This window comes from Vigna radiata, chromosome 7, assembly GCF_000741045.1.
Source record: "Vigna radiata var. radiata cultivar VC1973A chromosome 7, Vradiata_ver6, whole genome shotgun sequence".
Lineage (NCBI taxonomy): Eukaryota > Viridiplantae > Streptophyta > Magnoliopsida > Fabales > Fabaceae > Vigna > Vigna radiata.
In genome coordinates, this window is record NC_028357.1 from 15500816 (window position 1) to 15522368 (window position 21553).

Here is a 21553-nt window from a genome sequence, read left to right on the forward strand (position 1 = left end):
TGATCTTCCAAAGGATTGGAAAGAAATTGACTGAGAGTACTAAAAACAAAACATAAATTTGGTCTTGTGTTGGTGAGATATAATAACCTGCCAAGAAGTCTTCTATAGGATTGTGCATCTGAATAGGGTTTTCCTTCTGTCTTGGAGAATTTTGTGCCTGGCTGTATGGGAGTAGAAACAGGTTGACATCCCAACAATCTTGCATCTTCTAGTAACTCTAGAGCGTACTTCCTTTGTGACAAATTAATGCCCTGTTGAGATCTTGCAATTTCTAAGCCCAGAAAATACTTGTGTTGGCCTAGGTCTTTAATTTTGAACTTTGCATTCAATAGAGCCTTCACAGTTTAGATTTCCTGGATGTCATCACCTGCCAAAACTATATCATCTACATAAACAAGTAAGATGGTGATATGAGCAGAATCACTTTTAACAAAAAGTGAATAATTTGATTTTGATTGTATGTAGCCCAAAGAAAGTANAGTAGTTGTCAACTTGTAATTCTATTGTCTAGAGGTCTGCTTGAGTCCATATAAAGACTTCAACAACTTGCAAACTTGCCCTGGTTTTTCTGTTTTGTAGCCAAGAGGAAGAGACATGTATACCTCTTCATCTAGATCCCCATGTAAAAAAGCATTATTTACATCTAGTTGATGTAAATACCAATGTTTGGAAGCTGCTAAAGCCAGAACCAATCTTACTGTTGTGAGTTTGACAACAGGTGAAAAAGTCTCAAAGTAATTTAAGCCTTCCTGTTGTGTGTAGCCTTTAGCTACTAACCTTGCCTTATATCATTCAGTACTCCCATCAGCATGCCTCTTTATTTTGTATACCCATTTACATCCGATAGGTTGCTTTCCATAAGGTAGATCAGTCAAAACCCAAGTTTTGGTATTTTCTAAAGCTGCAATTTCTTGATCCATGGCATTTCTCCAACAATTATGTTTGATGGCTTGGTTATAGGTTTTAGGTTCACTAACTTGGGAAATATTAAGGACATATGATTTATGAAGAAATGATAATGCATTATATGAGAGATATGAAGAGATATGATATAAGGTAACTGTGGATGACTGAGTGGCAGAAGAAGTAGATAACATGTTGCAATGATAGTCCTACAGATAAGATGGTTTATGTTTTGGCCTAATTGATTTCCTTTGTGGAGTAGCAGTGGCAGGTTCAATAGAAACAGGTTGAGAAGAAGAAATAACAGGGTCTGGAACAATAGAAGGAGGAGATGTAGGTGGTAAAGAGGGTTGTCAGTAGCTTCTGAGAAAAAAGGTGATGAAGAGGAAATGATTTTGGTGACAAAATCCAAGGAATTTGAATTTTGTGTATCAATAGGTGAGTGCTTGTCACTAGTAAGAAAAGGAAATATGTTTTCATAAAATACTACATTCCTTGATATAAAAATTTCCCTTGAGTTGAAATCTAACAAAAGGTAGCCTTTCACTCCTTTTTTAAAACCAAGTAAAACACATTTTCTTACACGAGGCTGAAATTTTGTTCTATGAGCTTGAAGAGTTGAAGCATAACAAAGTGAGCCAAACTCGTAAGTAAGTAATATCAGGTTTAACATTGTGTAACAACTGAGATGGAGAAAAATATGCTAAAACTTTGGAAGGTAAAATATTAATGAGTTGCACAACATAACGAATAGCAAAAGACCAGAAAATTATGGGCAAATGAAGAGTTCTTGTTAGGTAGAGAAATTGCAATTGGTGAGATTCTATGATAAGAAATAAAATGAGACAAATAACTAGATATATGATCAGTAATACCTGTGTCTAGAATCCATTGGGAAAAGATATTACCTTGATCCTGAGAAGAAGTGGAAACATTATGAGAACTCACTAGATCGGTAGAATGTGTAGCTGTGGGATTAGATTGAGAAAGAAGTGCCAATATATAGACCTTGAATTTGCTCTTGAAAAAGTCCCAAAGTTGAGGGATGTGACTGCGCCTGAGAATTATTAGAAGAAGAAACAACTGCAGAAGCCATTGAAGGAGAAGAAATTGTAGGAAAGCCAAGAACGAGAGGTAGACACTAGTGCAAAAACGCTATTTAATGTCAGTTATTTTGGGCTTTTAACATCTACTAAACAACCGACATCATTTTCGGTGACGTCAATGGGACATCGGACATGAATATAACCGACGTCTATAATGACGTCAGTCAGTGCCATGTTCGACGTCACTAAACGTCGGAGTAGGACTAACTGGATGTCTAAAGACATTATATTACACTTTTTCTTTGAATATCTTTAGCAGTTTGCCTTTCCATGACAACAACATTCCCCTTCTCTCTATTTCCCACTTCTACAATAAACTTTTATTTCTAATATTTAATGTAAATTAATTTAACCTTAAAATATGTATGGCACACACCAATTTATGTGCAAACTTCAACTTTTTTTCCGCATAATGTTATCACAATTTAATCTTATGTGTTAATACTATATCCTCTTCTTTTTTATCCTTATTTATTAGAGCTATTAGAGGTATAATAAGAGATAACTAGTTTTAATGATGTCTTTATGCTCTATATCACACTAGTATCGCATTCAACATGTTTTATGTTTATTGCTTTTATTTTAGGTATTTTATCTATATTGCTTAAATGTAATTAATTTCAATTATTTAAAAGAGTTTAAATATTCTTATTTGTGTTCTGAATATTTTCATTCTTTTAATTTGAATAATAAAAAATAATAAATAGGAAGTGCGGAGGGAAAGAAAAGAGTCAATGTTAGGAGAAAAAAAAGAGCATACTTTTATAAAAATAAAATTTTGACACCTTCTCTTCTTCGAAATTCCAACTTTTGACTAGAAAAGAAAATAAAATTGGAGTAAGAGAAATTGGGTTAAAATATCATTTTTCAAATTTATAATTACATGTGGAAACTTTTAAAAATTGATGTTTGCTTGTTAGTCTGATTGTTTGAAACTAATCATAAATTCTACCAACACCTACATACATGCTAATACTTAATATTTTGGATCTAAAATTTATAATTTTTATTCTATAATTCATGAACTAAAATGTAGGTCATTAAGGGTTTAAAATTTTTCCAAAATGTAGTAATTTATAGAATATCGAGTTTCACTCCTTAAAACTGACAATATGTAAATACAAATGATTGTGACTACTTTGTGGTGAGAAAATTTAACTAATTAGAAACACTAAAATCCTAAAACTATTATGCAACATGCCTTCAAATTAAAAGTTACAAAATTTATATCGAAATGCTTTCTACCATGAATGTGACGATGGAATTGATGTTGAACATGTAATATAGGACCTCAATCTGTAAAGAATAATGCTTAGAAACAATTAGCAATCACTACAAACAAAGAAACGCAAACTGTTTTATGAAATATCTCCTCAAAACCTAGTTTTCACAAGGTGATGGAATGCCTTAATGAAAGTGAAATGTTATCTTTATAATGCAAGTGTGTGAAACATGTTCTAGTCACCTAAGACTACTAAAATATGTGTTTAGAATTGAATAGAACTTATAGAAACTGAAAAACACAAATAAAACCAAAACTCCAACAATTAAGCAAAAATAATGTTCATGAGCATGTGAAAATGGCTAACCTAAAAAAATCAATTATAATTCACATAAATCAATATTCATGTTCGAATTTGAAAATCAAAGTGGTTCACTTTCAAGAACATTTAAACTTGTGTTTTATCACATAATTGCTTCCTGTAGCTAGGTTTAGCACTCAAATGTTGGTGTCTTTCGGTATATTAGATACACTAGATTATAGGCATGAATCCATGACCCAAATCTAGTAGAATATGAAAGAAAATATAGTAAATTCATAAATTTAAATATGAAGAATCATTGAATGAGTTAATGATGCAAAATGGTTCTTGTTAATCATAAGAATTGAAACGAGGTCAATTATTATCTTATTGTGGTTTCATGCTTTTTACAAAAATTAAGAATATAGACATGTTCAAAATTATTATCCTACCTTAAACAATTAATTACAGTTCACAGGAATCAAAGTTCATTCATTTTCAAGAACAAATAAAATTTAGGAACCTAACTTCTAATTGAGAAAAATTTTCTTATTGTGTTTTTACGCTTTTTAAAAAAATTATAGAAATTTATTTTTACTTTTATGACAAATCAATTTAAAAATAATATAAATAAATGAAATAGTAAAATAATTTCTTTACCTATATGACAAATAAATAAATATAAAGAAAGCACAAATTGGTAAGACAAGATGGTCTAGAGACTACACCGTCTAGCAACTCAAGTTTTAAAGTTTAAAAAACAACTTTAAACGAAATATTGTTTTGAAAGAAATTTTTTTAAGAGAATTTTTTTTTTTTTGACATTTTTTCTAGACAAAAGCAAGCTTACACTAATATTTTCTAGACTATATTGTCTGATAAACAAAAGTTTTATAAACAACGTCTAATGAAAGGAAGCGTAGTTCATAAATAATAATTTGATAAGCAATGAATCATCAAATAGTGCTTTCAAACTCATATCATGTTTTACAACCAACATCTTACAAAAAGAAGCTTTGTCTCACTGCGAACACCGAAACCTAAAATATGTTTTATTCAAACCATGTTATTCAAGAAAGCGTATAATAGAATGTATTGTCTAAGGAAAGACTGTTAAATGTAAGACCCAAAATAAATACGATAAGATGTTTAATTTTAATTTGTTTCACAAGTGATGTAAAATTTAATCTGTAAGAATTTCTTGTTGTATGATAGTATCTGTGTATTTATGTGTTTAAGATGTGATTTAATTATTCTATTTATTTTGTTAAATTATAATGGAATTAGACTTAGTCATTTATGGACTACACCTAGTCATGGTTTCATACTAAAATTTTGTTTGGAGACACTAATTAACATGAAGTATAGATTCCAAGAGATTTTAAGTTGTCTTATTTGTTTAAACCTTATCTTCGGTACATAGGGTTTCATATATACATTTAACTCATGGAGAGATTCTTTTATTGAGTTAAAATTTCTAAATTAGAATTAAGTCTTGAATCATGCTTTCCTTACTACGAAATTCTAGTGAAAAGGTGCAAGACTAGTGAGACTAATAAGACCTTATGCTCTATTATCCTTGTGACTGCTACCCAACGTTTATATATTATTATAATCAGAACCTTGTCACTTCCTCTGCAACTTATTCTATTCTTCTTTAAGCCAAACTTATCTGTACAATAGTTTTTTTTTTTTTATAAGCTAAGCTTCATTGTACAATATTTTTGTTTTTAGTTGATGGAAACCGTAAGCTTATCATTTCCTTCCTCCATGACATGAAATTTTGTTCATTTCCCCCCCCCCCCACACACAGTTGTTATTTGCTTTCCACCGTAGCACTTTGACCTTCTTAGCTTCATACACCAAAAAAGACAAAACATAAATCAGACAGTGAAATGAAAAATGAATCTACAATAGACATTGAAGAAGATAGGTTCGTTCCTTGATATCAAACAATTATGCGACTGGCTACAAAGTTAAAAGCCTTAGTCTCTTCCTTAACAAAACTTAAGAGAAGTTTTACAACAACAAGAAAAAATAAGGAGAGAATGTGAGGTAATCTACCGCTACCGGCGACGCCATCGTCTACCGTCGTCGTCTACCGTTGCCATTACCGGAGTTTCAGTTTCGATCGATGATCACATGATTTTGATCGTCTCGGCCATGCGATCACCATGTCATCAACAACGCCTTCATCGGAGCTCCTATGTGCTCTTAGCGCCTTTTGAAGTTATGGAACTTCTCCTTTTCCGTCATGCATGGTGGCATGTCTCACAACTATTCAGAGCATCGAGGTTGCTCTTTTTCCTTTTTCAGGTGCCTTGATTGGAGAATTTTTCTTTTTTATAGTTTCCCTCTTTCAGGTTCATCCATGGCTTCTTCCTCTGTTGTCTCTTCTGACCTCTCTTTTCTCACTATTGTGTTTGACCCGTCCATATATGTTGTTTTCCATGAAAAAGATGGTTTTTTTGTTAGTTTATTTATAGCTGTGGTGGCTCTCCAACAATTACCTCTTTATCCACTGGTAGCATTCCTCAAGGGCGATTTGCAAGAAGAGATTTACATGGAGCAACCTCCCAAATTTGTTGTTAGGGATAGTCTTTTGGGTTGATATTTCGTCTTCTATGTCGTCTTGCAAATCATTAGCAATTTGGTGTCACTCGAGTGTAGAAGCAGATATTTTCACTAAGTCTTGATGGATTATATTAGTAACAAACTTGGTACATATGTATGTACTAGCTTGAGGGGGAGTGTTAGATATATTATCTTTATTTTATATTTTTATCTTTATCTTTTATCTTTAGTTAGTTTGTTATTATTTCTTATTTGTATTTTGGGCTTAGCCCATATGTCTTCTATTATAAATAGAGAACTTGTGTATTTAACACAAGGGATTGATCTCATACATAGTTTTCATCATATTTAATAGGTTTATACCTATCTCTCCAATGTCGATTATTTTTCCATTTTGGTTTCCTTTAAAGGTTACTATTCCCCCTTTCTTGCTCGTCAAGCTTTGGAACATACACATTTCTTATGTCATGTGTCGTGAGCATCTACTATCCAAGTACCGGGACAGGGTTTTCTTTTCGACTATCAAGCATATCTATAAGAGAAATTATTTTGTCTTTAGGTACCCATTTGGCATTGGATCCTTTCTTATTAGACTTGGACATTTTCTTCTTTTTAGAAGTTGATGTATAAGAAGTATTTTTATCCTTGGCTTTAATAAAATAAGCAATTATAGATTTAGGCATACAGTGAGTGCTTTTATTTTTAAAACCTAATCCTCTTTTATCATAAGGTTGTCTGCAACCGTTGATTAAGAGCCTGCTGAAAAGCTCTTTTGTCGCACAAAATCTCAACAAATCTAAATTTCCCACTAATGTAGTATAGGGGCAATCTAGGGTCTAATCCGTGCACTGGTTCAACTCGGCCAAGGCCACGCTCGAGAAGGTCGGTTCGTCGAGCAGTACAATGACTCCCTCCCCAACAGCAGCCATGCCCATCAACCTTGATGAAGACGTTCCCCCTTCCCCCGAACACGCCTTTCTTAGGAAGAGGAAAACTGGATTGGCCACCAAGGATCAACCAGCCACCAAGAAAGGAAAAGAGATCGAGGAAGTGACTCATCTCGAGGCCGACTGCTCTCTCCCGGGCGGCATGTGGGATCCTGGATTCGATCTTGGTCATAAGATTGATTTTAATTTCGATCTGGCTGAGAAGAAGGTGATGGAAAAGACTTCTGAACAGAAGATGGCTGAGAATTGTTTGGAATTTTGCGCTTGAGCAACAAATGCTGCTTGGAACTTGGTTTATGCTTCAAACAGGGGAAACATGTCGGCTGATTTGGAGCGCTTGAATAATAAGTGTACGATTTGACTATTTTACACGCCCAATGTGGACCGAGGTATGAGGAGGCCCAAAAAATGATCGATGAGGGTCGTGTTCTATTCGAAAACCTTCAGAAGGCTGGTAATGAAATGAGGCAGATAAAAGATCAACTAACGCAAGATTTAGAGGCTTCCAAGAAATCAAATTTGGAGCTGATTTCAGAAAGAGATGCCCTTCAAAAAGCCCTTATTGAGGCACAAGAGACAGAGAAAGAAATGTGTGAGGCGATCATCTTGGAACACACTCGTGGATGGAATGGCTTTTGACGTGAACAAAGATGTGTTCCAAGGGAACATGGTGCCTTCAAGCAGCGTTCCGGCAGGCACGTATCCAGATGAAGATGAAGTTGCTACCCCCTTTGAGGAGCCTTCTACAGAGGTTGTTGATGAAGCCAAAGTCGTTAATGAAGTTCCGAACAACAACATAGTTTAGAATCATTACCTTTGTCTTTTGAACTTCTTTTAATAGTCTCTTTAGTTGTATGAGTTCTTTGGATGTTTTGAATGTGTTGAAATTGTACTACGTTTGGTGGAACTGATCGGTATGATAGGTAGTACTTGTTTATTGCGACAGTTGACGCGTTCGGTCTTAGTTTGACCAAGTTTACTTGTATGCTAATTCGATCGTCATCGTATATGAGCGCCCGGTTGCCTTTTGGTGTTAAGGTGTCAGGTTGTCCGCCCGCTTGGCTAGATCTTAGCGATTGAATGAGGCCTTTTAGGCCGATAAGGACTTTGATCCTTTTGAATGCGGACCTTAGGCCTACAAGGACTTTAATCCTTGTGCAAGGACTTTGATCCTTGTTCGAATGCGGCCCTTAGGCCTTCAAGGACTTTGATCCTTGTGCAAGGACTTTGATCCTTGTTCGAATTCGACCCTTAAGCCCACAAGGACTTTGATCCCTATGCAAGGACTTTGATCCTTGTTCGAATTCGGCCCTTAGGCCCACAAGGACTTTGATCCTTGTTTGATGAAGGACGATTTTCTGTGCATCATTTGTTTCCCTTTGATTTTGAACCAAAATGTGGGCTGAAATACTTCATTAATATTATTAAACAGATTGTCAAACAAAACTTATGAAACAATGCAAAAAAGAACATAAGGTAATTCTAACTGTAATAAAATTTAAGATGTGTTGCGTTCCAAGTATTTGGAACAGTCTTCCTGTCGAGGTATTCCAGACGATATGCTCCGTTCATTAGGTCTTCAGAGATGCGGAAAGGTCCTTCCCAGTTGTCTGACAGCTTGTCGTGTGCTTTATTTTTCCGGGCATCTCCTCTTTTATGCCGTACAAGGTATCCTTCGGTGAAACTCCTTGGCTATACTTTAGTGTTAAAACGCCGAGTAATCAGTCTTTTTTGAGCTGCATTTTTTATCATGGCCACCTCTCGCTGTTCGGGTAGGGTGTCAAGGTTCACACGTAGTTGCTCGTTGTTGAAAGTCATATCTTGTAGGTTTCACCTTATAGACGACTCGCCAACTTCAACTGATAACATTGTGTCCGTTCCATAAGTAAGGTTGAAAGGGGTTTCCTCGGTTGATCCATGAGGTGTGCACCTATAAGCCTACAGTACTTCAGGTAGCTCCTCTACCCATAAACCCTTAACTTCTCCGAGCCGCTTTTTTAGTTTAGACATGATTGCTTTATTTGCTGATTCGACTTGACCGTTCGTTTGAGGGTGTTCAGCAGAGCTCGTTACATGTTTAATCCCGAACTCTTTAAGGAAATCCTTCAGCCTTCGTTCCACAAATTGACAGCCGTTATCAGTTATAATCTTCTGTGGTATTCCGAACTGGCAAATGAGACGCCATATGAACTTCTGTACTTTTTTGCTTATTATAGCCAAGGATTCTGCTTCTATCCATTTAGTAAAGTAATCCACAGCTACCAAAAGATATTTGCATTGAGCTTTCCCTACCGGTAGAGGTCCAGCAACGTCCATGCCCCATTGTGCAAAGGGCCACGGGGAAATGATTTCATGTAACTCCTCCGGGGGAAGACGGACGTTTTGCCCGTGTGACTGACAAGAGATGGATTTCCGTACGGATTCATTACAGTCTTGTTCCATAGTAGGCCAGTAGTATCCGGCTCGTAAAATCTTGGCTTGGAGCATTCGCTTTCCATAATGTGATCCGCATATGCCATAATGTAACTCCTGCATCATGTATTTAGCTTCCTCGTCTGAAAAACACTTGAGTAACGAGGAAGTGTATCCTCGTCGGTATAAAACATCACCAATGAATTTGAACCGGGCAATTCTTTTGGAATCAGCTGTACTAATCTATCTGCCTTTGCTCCTGTTGAACCATGAATTGGAGTATGTCCTAGCGCCAGTCGGTTTTTGCGGTGGCAACACTAGTTGTACATGCTTCTAATAGCGGTCTATCAAGCGTGGTTTTGATTATTGAGGAGAGTTGTGTCTTCCCCTGGACATGTGTGAGTTTGGACAAGAGATCCGCCCTGGAATTCTACGCTCAGGGTATATGCGTGATATTAAAAGTAGAAAAAGATTTTATCAGGCTACTCACCTTATGATAATATCGCAGCAAATAATTGTCCTTCACGTGGAACGTTCCGTTTATATGGCCTACCACCAATTGGGAGTCCATCCGGCATTCTAGTCGATCGACTTCCAATTCTTTTGCAAGGATTAATCCAGTAACAAGGGCTTCGTATTCTGCCTAGTTGTTGCTGAGTTGGAAATTGAAAGAGACAATCTGCTCCACTAATAGACCGTTCAGTCCCTCCAGAACTATACCAGCTCCTCCGCCACGTCTTCTCGAAGACCCATCTACGTTCAAGTACCATATGGATGTTTCGGCGGTTGGTGGTAACTCAGTCGTAAAATCTGCCAGATGTTGCCCTTTCACCGAACCTTGTGGTTCAAAGCGCAATCCGAACTCAGATAATTCTATTGACCACACGACCATTCTTCCTTCCAGATCCGGCTTCCTCAGTATTTTTGTCACAGGATGATTAGTGTGAACAACTACTTGATGACTCTGGAAGTACGGTCAAAGACGTCGGGTCGTTGTTAATAAGGCTAGAGCCACCTTTTCCAACAGTGAATATCGTTCCTCCGCCCCGTGCAAAGTTCTACTGACAAAGTGTATCAACTTGAAGTCAGGTGCTTCTTGGATGAGGGTAGCGCTAACCGAATGACTGGGCACCGCCAAGTACAACTGCAAATCATATCCTTCCACCGGGCGGGCCATGACCGGAGGGCTAGTAAGAATAGACTTAATCCTTGAGAAGACGGCTTCGCATTGATCGTCCCAATGCCTCGGGACATCCTTCTTCACATTCTTCAAGATAGGCTTGATGTGTTCTGCTACTTTTGGGATGAACCTTGATATGGCTGTGAGGCGTCCGACTAGACATTGTACTTCCTTCAACCTAGTGGGGCTCTTCATCTCCAAAATCGCTCGACATTTGTCTGGATTAGCCTCTATACCCCTGGACGTCAGCATGAATCCTAGGAACTTTCCTGCCGGAACTCCAAAAGTGCATTTTGAAGGATTCAACCGCATATTATAATGTCTTATCTGTTGAAAAACCTCCGCTAAGTCCTTCAAATGCTGCTGATGTGAATGACTTCACACCACCATATCATCTACATATACTTCCATGCATCTTCTTATTTGATGGTGAAAAATTTTATCCATGAGGCGTTGGTAGGTAGCCCCGGCGTTTTTGAGACCGAATGACATTACCTCATAACAATAATTAGCTCGTTCGGTGATGAATGCGGTTTTGTCTTGGTCTGGGGCGTACATAGGGATCTGATTATACCCCGAATACGCATCCAAGAAACTCAGCACGGTGTGTCCTAAGGCTTCATCAACCAGTCGATCAATGCTTAGAAGGGGGTAAGAGTCTTTGGGGCATGCTTTGTTGAGATTTGTGAAATCAACGCACATCCTCCATTGACCGTTTGACTTCTTTACCATGACTATGTTTGCCAACCAAGTAGTGTAGGTTATTTCCTTAATGAATTTCGCCTCAACCAACTTCCCGACTTCTTCTTGTATAACCACCCTCTTCTCGTCACCAAATCGTCATTTCTTCTGTGCCACCGGCTTGGCCTCCTTAAAAACGGACAACTTGTGTGTCATAACACTCGGATGAATTCCCGGCATGTCTGCAGCACTCCAGACAAATAATTGGACATTATCTTTGAGCAACTTGATTAAGTTGCGCTCATCATTCGGTCCTAGGTCCGCCCCAATTGTGGTTGTTTGATTGTCGCTTTTTCCTAGGACGAATGGCTTCATGTCTCCTTGAGGTTGTATTATGTCATCAGTATTCGTTCTGGGATCGAGGTCGACCATGATTGTTTCAGGCTGTTGTCGTTCCTTTTGTGGGATATATGGTGGGATCTTTAGTCCGGCCGCATAGCATTGTCGTGTCGTTTTCTGATCTGCTCTGACTGTACAAATGGTTCCCTTTACAGATGGGAACTTCATGGTTAGGTGGGGGTAGAAACTATTGCTCTGAACGCGTTTAAGCATGGTCGCCCTAGAAGGGCATTGTAGGGGGTGTTTGCTTCTACCAATATGAATCTAACTCTTAGCTCCTTTGATTCTTGTTTCGTCCCTAACCGAGTCCTTAAATCGAAATATCCCCGAGTTCCCACCCTTTCACCAGTAAACCCTACTATCTGTTCGTTGAATGGAGCTATTACATCTTCCGACAATTCCATTTGTTGGAAAGTCGTCCAATATAATATATTGACTGAGCTTCCTTGGTCGACAAGAACTTTACCCACTTCATATAACGCTCTGTGAGTTGTGATGACCATAGGATCATCTTATTCTAGGTTCGGTGCACGAAAATCGTCATCGGTGAACGTAATGTTTGTCATGGACATGGGACAACGGTTTATTGCACAGACGTTCCTTAAACTTCTCAAGTGTCTTTTACGGGCTGAGGATGAGATTCCCCCCCGGCAAAGGCACCGGAGATGGTGTTGATTTGGCCTCTGATGATTCTTTCTGGTTCCTTATCCCGGGGTCGACTGCGGGAACGATCCTTTTTTCAGTCGTTTCTTTCTGCAAACCGTTCAGGGCTTTTTCGAACTGTTTCTCGTCCATGGGAGCATTTGGGTTTGCTTCCTTGATTTGTTTCCTCCTTTACAAACTATCGGAGGTGGCATGCCCGGATAAGTCTTTCTAACTCGTCTTTCAGCACGTAACACTCTTCCGTTGTGTGGCCACGATTGTTGTGAAATCGACAAATTTTATTGTAGTCTGCGTTTCTGGGCGTATCCTTCTTCCTGAGACATATGAGGTTAGCCTGTAAGGCTTTCTCGAGCACTTTTTCCCTCGGAGAGTTAAGGTTTGAATAATGATCAAACTGGGGACCTGGGTGTGGATTCCTCCGAAAAGACCTCGACCCCGGGTCTCGCTCGTGATACGGCTTCGCTCCTTTTTTGTTGTCATTCACTGACGGTTCCGGGTTCCGCTTTCTCTGGGAAATTCTTTGATCATCCATTCGAATGTATTCGGCTAATCACTCCTGGAGCTCCTCCATTGTGTTTGGCTGTCTAGCATATAAACATTCTGAGAAGAACCCCGGCCTAAGCAATGGGGCAAGTTGCTTATGATAAAAGTGTGGTTGACTCACTTTACACGTCTCGCCAGTTCGAGGTGCCTTTTCGCGAATATCCTGAGAGACTCGCCTTTTTCTTGTTTGAGGTTCAGAAGTTCGGTCGGAGTTACTTCTTCTTTTCGGTTGCTAGCATACTGTTTTCGAAACAGAGTGATGACAGTAGCAAAACAATCTATTGAATTGGGTGGAAGAGAGTAGTACCACTCTAATGCTTCATCTTTCAAGGACAGAGAAAAAGCCTTGCACTTGATCGGGTCGCTTTTAGTGTAGAATACCATGGAATCAACGAAGTTCCTTATATGAGGTTCTGGATCCGAGGTGTCGTCAAATCTTTCTATCGGTGGAGGTGGTTTGTCAAGCATTAGGGCTTGAATGACGACCTTTGTGAATGGCAACAGGTTAGGGGACCGTCCGGCATGTCCTAGATGTGGGTCCGAATGGACACTTTGATCATCATGCCGACTGGGAGGGTTCTTATTGGATCCGGACATTTTCGGCGGGGACCGCTGTTGTCTGAGTCTAGCAATTTCTTCGGCTTGTTTTTGTTGTAGTTCCTGTTGTTGACGTATGGTTCGAGCTTGCTCCTCTAGCTTCGCTGCTTGCTCCGCCACTTGTGCCATCTGGGCTTCCAACTGGGCTTGAAGTTCTCTGATCATATCTCTAGAATTGTTGATGTTGTTCTCCATATTCCTTGTGGTTACCATTCGGGCTTGCCGCTCGACCCCACGGTGGGCGCCAAAATGTTTCGGTACAGATTTTGGGGACCGAAAGACTAACCTTGATACTGTAATTTCCCCGCTTGCTGACACTCGAATTGGCTTTTATCGCTCGCTTTTCCTAATTCTCCAATTGCTCAGTCTCCTTTGGCCTTGACGTCCGGTACTCCTTAAGACGTGATCGGAGGGGAGAGGAACCTGCAATGGCACTCCGACGCTCAAGTTAGGCGTGTGAGTAAAGAACCTCAGTTCTTAATGAGATGATTTGAGAGAATAAGATTTCTGTGTGAATCCAATGTGTGTAGAGAGCGTACCTGGTCTTGTGACCTTTGTTCCTTATTTATACCTTTTCTTTTTGAAATATAAACAGAATTAGTATAAAAACAGCTAAACATTTAAAAACGACCTCACCTGTACGTTCGGTCCGATATCTTCGACTTTATATCCGCTATTCTGTGTATCTTCGAATTATTTCATTTTCTTTATCCTTAATTGGGCTTTTCGATCTATCTTTGGTTTGCTTGAATAGAAATTTAATAGAAACTAGCCCAATAATATATCGGCCCAACAATACTAGTCGGCTTAATTGAATAACCGCTCGGCCCAAAAAGTCATATAATATATATATATATATATATATATATATATATGAAAAAAATAATTCAATTATATTACTTGAAATTTACTCAATATGTTGATGTGATTCATTAGAAATAAATGTCCCTAAACCTTTTAGACACATCGGCTTCAATTTATCACAAGTGGTAGTGGAGATTGAACCGATAACATCTCTAATAGGAACATCCCACTAGGAGATAATAGTTGAGAGTCTCATTGGGTGCTTAAATCTTTGGTGTCTACTTCTTTAACACCATGTCAACATTTAAGTAACATTTATGCATCAATTAATGTGGATTTAATTATAATTTACATTCAAAGCGCCTACTATTATTGTTATAATTAAAATTAAAAATGGTTGATTTTAAAGAGCTTTCAATATCAACTAAGTTAGAGTTAATATTTATCTACAAGCTTTATTTCATATTCTCGTAATAAAGAATTTCTCATTTAAAATGCTTCACATAACCAGTGTAAACCGGTACATAGAAAGGACAATTTTGAGAACCAATAATTAAATTGAAGTTCATTTAACTTATGTATGCATGTAGGAAGAATAATAATACAAATGATAAATATTTTTAATGTGCCTCAAAATTAAAGTTATAAATTCTTTAAATAATACTGGTAAGTTTTTCTTGTTGATAAATTTAATAAATCATTTTAGTTTTTAACAAATTATAATCAGATAAATAAGGAGATACTATAAGGACACACACACGTTCTTTAAATAATACTGGTAAGTTTTTCTTATTGATAAATTTAAATAAATCATTTTAGTTTTTAACAAATTATAATCAGATAAGTATAAAGTAGATACTATAATTAAGGAATTACAAATTCCTTATAGTGAAATGATAATGGAGAAATTCGTTAGGAAAAAAGTAAAATATAAGGATCTCCATTGTATAAAGATAAATAATATAATCTTTAAAATGGGTACTACTATGACACGTATCAAGTAAAAATGTTTCTTATTTGTTACTATAAAATTTGTGAAAACGACATTGATTGAGAAACGGTGACAACTATGAATAATGGTTAAAAAACAGTAAAAAGTACTTACCTTCAATAAAAACTAGTTTTTTCAATATATAATGGAAAGAAGAAAAACCGTTATTTTTTTGTTGATAGCAATGTTCTCATAATTTTATATCATACCGATATCCACATTTTCCCAATCAGGATAACGTAAATGCATTGATAATCTTAAATTCTTTTATGCAACTATAGCTGCTTTAAGACAGATGAAACAGATGAAACAGATAAAACAGATATCACTATAAAAGCAAAGTTCGTGCTAGATGAAACCAAACCCTACAAAAGATAGCTAAATCACCAACCTATATATGGTAGGCATGCGTGGTTGAAAAACCTCAGCATGCATGAGAACTTAAATCCATGTGAAATCTGCGCAAGGAAGGCAAAATAAACAATCAAACATTATTACAGATTGTAGCTTGGGTGCCAAACTATCCAAACAAGTACAAGTTTCTGATCCTTTTTTTCTTCCGTTATTCCTATTCATATATTAACCTTGCCAAGCAATTCAAATTATTCTGCTGACCAACCAGAGTTTGCATTATTTGAAAGCATTAATGGAAGAACAATATGAGAAGGAGGAGGCTAAGGGAAAATAAAATAAAATAGCACAAATCAGACTCAAAGACAACACCCATTCTTATCCAATTGAAACCTTGGCAGAGGGACTAATTATTGTCGCATAATATCCCAAGTTAGCATTCATCTTTGAGGGGGATCAACTGTGCGAACATTAGCAACTGCCATTCCCTCAATTCGGTCCTTTGTGATTTCCACAAAGTGACCAACAATCTCATGAAACTGCTTAAGTCCTGACAGGGGAAGAATGATGGAGGATCGATCAGAACCCGCGACCTGCAATAATTAACAAGAATTTACAGCAGAAATTCCTCTTCCCCCTGTATATAAAACAAAGGAAAAAGACAAAAAAAGATAATGACAGCACACCTCAGATATTCTTAAGAAATGACCCCTATTATTGCTCCCAAGATCAAAGAAGAATCTTTTTTGATCAGCCCTGATCACTTTCGAGACCCCCAAGTTACCAATTTCATCCTGGGGAGGCAAATCAACAGACCTGTCCACATTCAACTCAGAAGAAGTGGCAGGTTGACTACTATGACCAGATATGAAGCCAGCACCAACATCATCCGAAAGTCCGACAAGACGCTCTGAGGATTCAGAATTTTGCTATAGTGGAATGCAAATAAGCAAATAAGATGAAACAAATAAAAAATAGCTTCGACTATTCTTGTGGCTAAGACAGGAAAAATGTACGATTTCTAAAGAAGGACACCTGATTGGGTAGAATGAAAAGCCTTGAGGCTTCATTGATCTCAGCCAAAATGTTCCTGAATGCTGCCCATCCTTCATCCCTAGAGCTTCCAGCAGGAACAATTATAGTGCTACGGTTTCTGCTGACAGAAGCTTCAGACACCTTCAAAATTATAAATAAGAATCAGAATCTTAAAATAAAATATGCATATGGATAATATTCATCATAAGATAGAAGTTCCGAATTAATGTAAATATGGAATCCCAAAGTGATGAAAAACAGCGTAACAGATTTTTGAGGGACTTCATGTAGCTTCATTAAAACATTTTCTGGTTGATATAAAGCACCAATAATAAGAATTGTTTGCAGAAGTGTGTGCAGATTTCCTTAGCTGTGTTTAAAGGAAAATAGGCAAGAAATAGGAAAGAGGGATAGAGTAAACGGAAGTAAATGAGAATTAGACAGGAAATAATAATGTTTGGTATAAGAGAAAAAGAAAAATATAAAAGAGAAAAATAGGATAAATAATAAAAAATTAGAAGATAATCAATTATCAATTATAAGGGATTAGAAATGGATTATGACTTTTAGACGTAATTACAATTTTCCACCCATTTGAAGTAGAAATAAAAAGTTGTGGGACCCACACCATGTTATTTATCTCCTCTATTCCAAACAAAGGATTAAGGACATACTTTTGGCAAATTCAGATGCAAACTATTAACAGGGACTAATAAAAAAAATAGAGATTGCAGAATATAGTAGTTGACAGCATAGCTATTGTCTGGTAGTCAGATTGGTTTAGTGTTCTTCCTATGTTCCTCAGTGATGCATACTCAAAACCTTAATTTTGTTTAATTGTTTGGGGTGAATAATAAATGCTGTTACACCAAAAATCAATACATCTTTTCTCATTTTGCAACTCTACGTGTAGAAACAAACAACACCCAACAATACGAAAATCTAAAAACTTCCGATACAAATTTATCTGGTCTTCAACAACCTTCCCACCCTCACATTCACATTGTAAGCACTTAAGTTAGTCTGCTACACAAGGACAAGTCTGAAATATGAACACCAATTTGGCAATAAGAATAAGAACCTATTTTGGAAAGATGCATTTTTAAAATTTCAACATTTTTAGGAACTTTTTGTAATTTCATCTGCTTGTTTGGGACAGCCACTGAAATTAGTAAGAAATTATTTTCCTGAAAATAAGATGATTTTGCAACTTCCTTTCTCCTTTACAGCTTCATACACACTTTTTTTCTTATGAAGCTGATTTTATATTGCCTTGCATCCAATAAAATTAACTTACAATCATACATCAGCAAACTTATCCAAACAAAATCTGATTCTGTTTAGAATTATACATATAATCAATTATTGAAATAATTCAATTTTCATAACTAATACAAACATGCCCTAAGAATAAAAATGGACAACCCATATATAATGTCAGATTTTACTCTCATAAGATTAAAGACATGCTGCACTGGGCATAAAGGAGCATGCACATGTTTGATTTAGCTTATTGTGGAGGGAAAAGAAAAAAATTATTTTGCCAGGATCCTATAAGAGCATTGGCAAAAGAAAATATTATTTCCATAAAAATACTCCAAACCAATCCAAACAGGCGCAGAATTTCTTGATTAATTCACAGCAAAACAGTCCACTCCTCCCCCTTGCAATTCATATGTACTAGTGTGAATTGGCTCTAGCCAATTCCCAATGTAATTCCCAGAAATGACGAACCTATGGCTGAAGATGGAACATTCCAACTTAAGGAAGTGCCAGAACTCTCCTCTTTTGAAGGTTGTTGTCCCAGGGTTTCCAATCAGCCACACCTGCCAACAATTTGAGGAAAGAACAATGACAGAAGATTTAATTTTGGTGGGAGGTCTGTGATTGAGAGAGTTAAAATTGAAAGAAGCTCTCTTCAAAGTCTGAATACGAAAGAGCTTTGCAGGAGTGATAGGGAATATGAATGAAATGGGATGACCAAATGACAACGGGATTTGGAAATATGGATGAATTGAAAACTGAGCCATTGGGCTTTCGAGAAGATCAATCATCCATTACATATTGACAGTATTTTATAATTTCAATGCACATTTGGTGGTGCCTTATTTTCGTGTCTGTCTCTGATAGCATATTTGTTTTTTATTTTCTATATTAAGATTTCTTTTAACTGTGTTGAAACTTGAAATTCTCATCCAAATTAAGCCCTACTTAATATTTTAATTTTAATTCATAATATTTCATAGTTTAACTAAATTATTTTTTTATTGATGTGTATAGATTAATATGTTAATATCAAAATGCACCACAAACCCAAATGGTGTATCAACACTATATACCCCTCCATGTAATAATACTTCTCAAGGTTATGAGTATTCAAACCAAATACCTATATTTCACATTCTACAGAGAAATTAAAGGAGGAAAGGGCTTTAGAGGATGTGGGGGAGGAAATAAAAGCCTGATCTTTTGAACACAGAAGTTCCTGATTAAAAAATTGGATAAGTATAATATAAGTAGCGGGAGTTGGAGTATGGGAGTGTCTTTAAAAGAAGGCCGAACTTAATAATGGATTTTAGCATTTTGCATAAAAAAATCCCAAAGAAGCAAGAAAAAACAAAAGCTACTAAGCACGCATCTAACTATGATACAAAAGTTGACGCCTATGACAGATAAGAAATTCTCCCAATGACAAGATTTCTACAAAAACTTACCTGTAATGAGTTCTCTCTTTCTCATTGTAAATAAGGCTTTACTTACAGAGTCCAAGCCATATAAATCTAACATCTTGACATGCAATACCTTTGTTTCCACATGATAGTTCAACTAAAAGTTCACAAAGTACAAATAATTCTCTCTAGTTATTATAACCAAGAAGGCTCTAAAATTCCTAGGGCTTACAGCAGCAACGTCATACATTTCAAGCAACCAAAATAAGAATGTCTAACAAGATACCCAGACTTTACCACACATAGCAAATTAAAATTTGTTTCCGTTTTCTACTTTATGATAATAAATCCTCGTTCAAAACCCTAAGGTTATTAATTCCCCAAGTCCCACACTGTTATGGCTCTCCACCCTTCCTCTTCCTCATTTTCTGCCTCTTTTGTACATGTTAATTAACAGCTTCACTATCATAATTAAATTTCCTTATGTCTTACGAAAACACATATCCCTAGATATTTTTCCCTTCATTCCATGATAATATAGAAAAGCTTCCCTACATACACATCCAGACTATATAAACCAACCAAACAAATATTAAAAGTTATCTCAAATTCAGACATATATACACACACAGCCCTATTCTAATTTTCGACAATAGAAGCAAACCATTCCAAGAAGGAACCATCATCTTGAAACCACCACTATTATCCCTCTTTTACCAAAAATGCCACAGCCACAAAATAAAAAAGCAGCATATAATTAGGTGAAAAAAATGCTATACAATTCGCTTAAAAGCTTAACCAGTAGCCATCGAAGCCAAGGCAAGCGATTAGAATACAGTTAATGTTATCACACACTACTCAACTTCTACTTCATCTCAATTCGACCTCATTTTTTCTTTCCACCTCTTTTATTTTCCGTCACGTCTTTTCTCTCTTCAGTTATCCTCACTTTCTACACACGGTTTGTCTCTTTCTTCCCCGCTAAAATAAGGTGCATATTAAACACTTTTCCATTTCAATTCGAGCATAAGAGAAACGGAATTGAGTACCTTCAAGAAACGCCCCCTCCGGTTCTCACCAATGTCGAAGTAGAAAACCTAAACAACAAAAAAAATTAAAAATGTTAGGAAGAAGCAAGGACAAGAGTCAAGTAAGGAGGTTGGATTGGATTACCTTGGTGTCGAGCTGCAATTCCTTGCTGAAGAGGTCTTGATCTTCAGAATTAACGTAGTAATTGAAGAGATCGAGGAACCAGGAAATGCCGGAGAAGGGTACGATGATGGTCGACCGAGTGGCGGAAGTCTTCTCGGAAATCTTAAGGTAACGGCCGCGAGGGTTCTCCTTCAGATCGAAGTAGAACAGCTTGTGCTCGACCTGCAGTGTTTTGCACAGCAATTCGACGTCGTTCCCGCCACCGCCGCCGCCACCGGAGTTGCCCTCCATCGCCGCCAATAACAAATCTGGATGTGGTCGCAACAGATCTGAGTGGGTGGGCGAGTAAGTAGCTAAGCACGCATGAGGGTTTGGGTCTTGAGTTTCACTTCAATTGCAACGACGGTTACACTCACTCACGACGAAGTCATGAATTGGAGACGTTTTCGTTCTCTCCGATGTGGTGACGTTTTCGCTTTCTCCGATTTGGAGCCGTTGGATTGTTAAACGAAGCCTCTCTCGCTTCGCAGATCCACCTGATGGGATCTTTTCACCGCACGAGTCAATTAGTGGCAATTGGGAATTACTTACTGGGTTTCTAACTTTCTTTCATAAATTCTTCAAATTTAGCCAAAAGTCAAAGAAAAAACCCAAACCCATTTTTTATATACATGAAAAAGAAAAACGCATGTCTGACTCTCAGATGTGAAAATTATATTATAACTTAAAAACCCTCATCATTTCTGTCCATTCTGAATATCATTGCCAAGAAGGAAGGATGTTAAAAGAAAATTATATTTAATTTATGTTCCCTGCTACTTTTAAATCTTTTCATAAATGAATATTATTTATTATCTGAGTTTTGTTATAGTCAAAATCTATCATAAATATATGTATGTATATATATTTAATGAATAAGTTATATTTAAGATTTATTATATTGTCATAGAAGGTTTTTGGATGTTCATTTAGAATATAAAAGAAAAAGGTGCAACAGAAAGAAATGAGAAAAGACATTTAGAA

At 36.8% G+C, this 21553-nt stretch overlaps 2 protein-coding genes across 2 annotated transcripts; both read right to left on the bottom strand.

Annotated features, from left to right (window-relative positions):
* Nucleotides 1-8991: 8991 nt before the first annotated feature.
* LOC106766115 lies at nt 8992-11377 on the bottom strand. The gene is made up of 5 exons (XM_014650874.1): nt 11141-11377; nt 10481-11008; nt 10186-10375; nt 9956-10104; nt 8992-9582 (listed from the first exon to the last, which is right to left on the bottom strand). The coding sequence occupies exons 1-5, from the start codon at nt 11375-11377 to the stop codon at nt 8992-8994; spliced, it is 1695 nt and encodes a 564-aa protein (XP_014506360.1).
* A 4396-nt stretch (nt 11378-15773) lies between these two features.
* On the bottom strand, nt 15774-21192 carry LOC106769031 (transcription factor Pur-alpha 1). The gene is made up of 5 exons (XM_014654478.2): nt 20552-21192; nt 20428-20475; nt 16710-16850; nt 16361-16603; nt 15774-16267 (listed from the first exon to the last, which is right to left on the bottom strand). Exons 1-5 carry the CDS (start codon nt 20819-20821, stop codon nt 16115-16117), a joined length of 855 nt encoding a protein of 284 aa, XP_014509964.1. The 5' UTR covers nt 20822-21192; the 3' UTR covers nt 15774-16114.
* Nucleotides 21193-21553: the final 361 nt, after the last annotated feature.

Coding starts and splice junctions, on each gene's coding strand:
- LOC106766115 (XM_014650874.1), bottom strand. CDS start 11,377: ATGGTAAAGAAGTCAAACGGTCAATGGAGGATGTGCGTTGATTTCACA. Junction 10,376..10,480: donor GATATTCACTGTTGGAAAAG/GTGGCTCTAGCC, acceptor ATACTGAGGAAG/CCGGATCTGGAAGGAAGAAT. Junction 10,105..10,185: donor AAGACGTGGCGGAGGAGCTG/GTATAGTTCTGG, acceptor ACAACTAGGCAG/AATACGAAGCCCTTGTTACT.
- LOC106769031 (XM_014654478.2), bottom strand. CDS start 20,821: ATGGAGGGCAACTCCGGTGGCGGCGGCGGTGGCGGGAACGACGTCGAA. Junction 20,476..20,551: donor AATTGCAGCTCGACACCAAG/GTAATCCAATCC, acceptor TTTGTTGTTTAG/GTTTTCTACTTCGACATTGG. Junction 16,604..16,709: donor TTTTCATTCTACCCAATCAG/GTGTCCTTCTTT, acceptor ATTCCACTATAG/CAAAATTCTGAATCCTCAGA.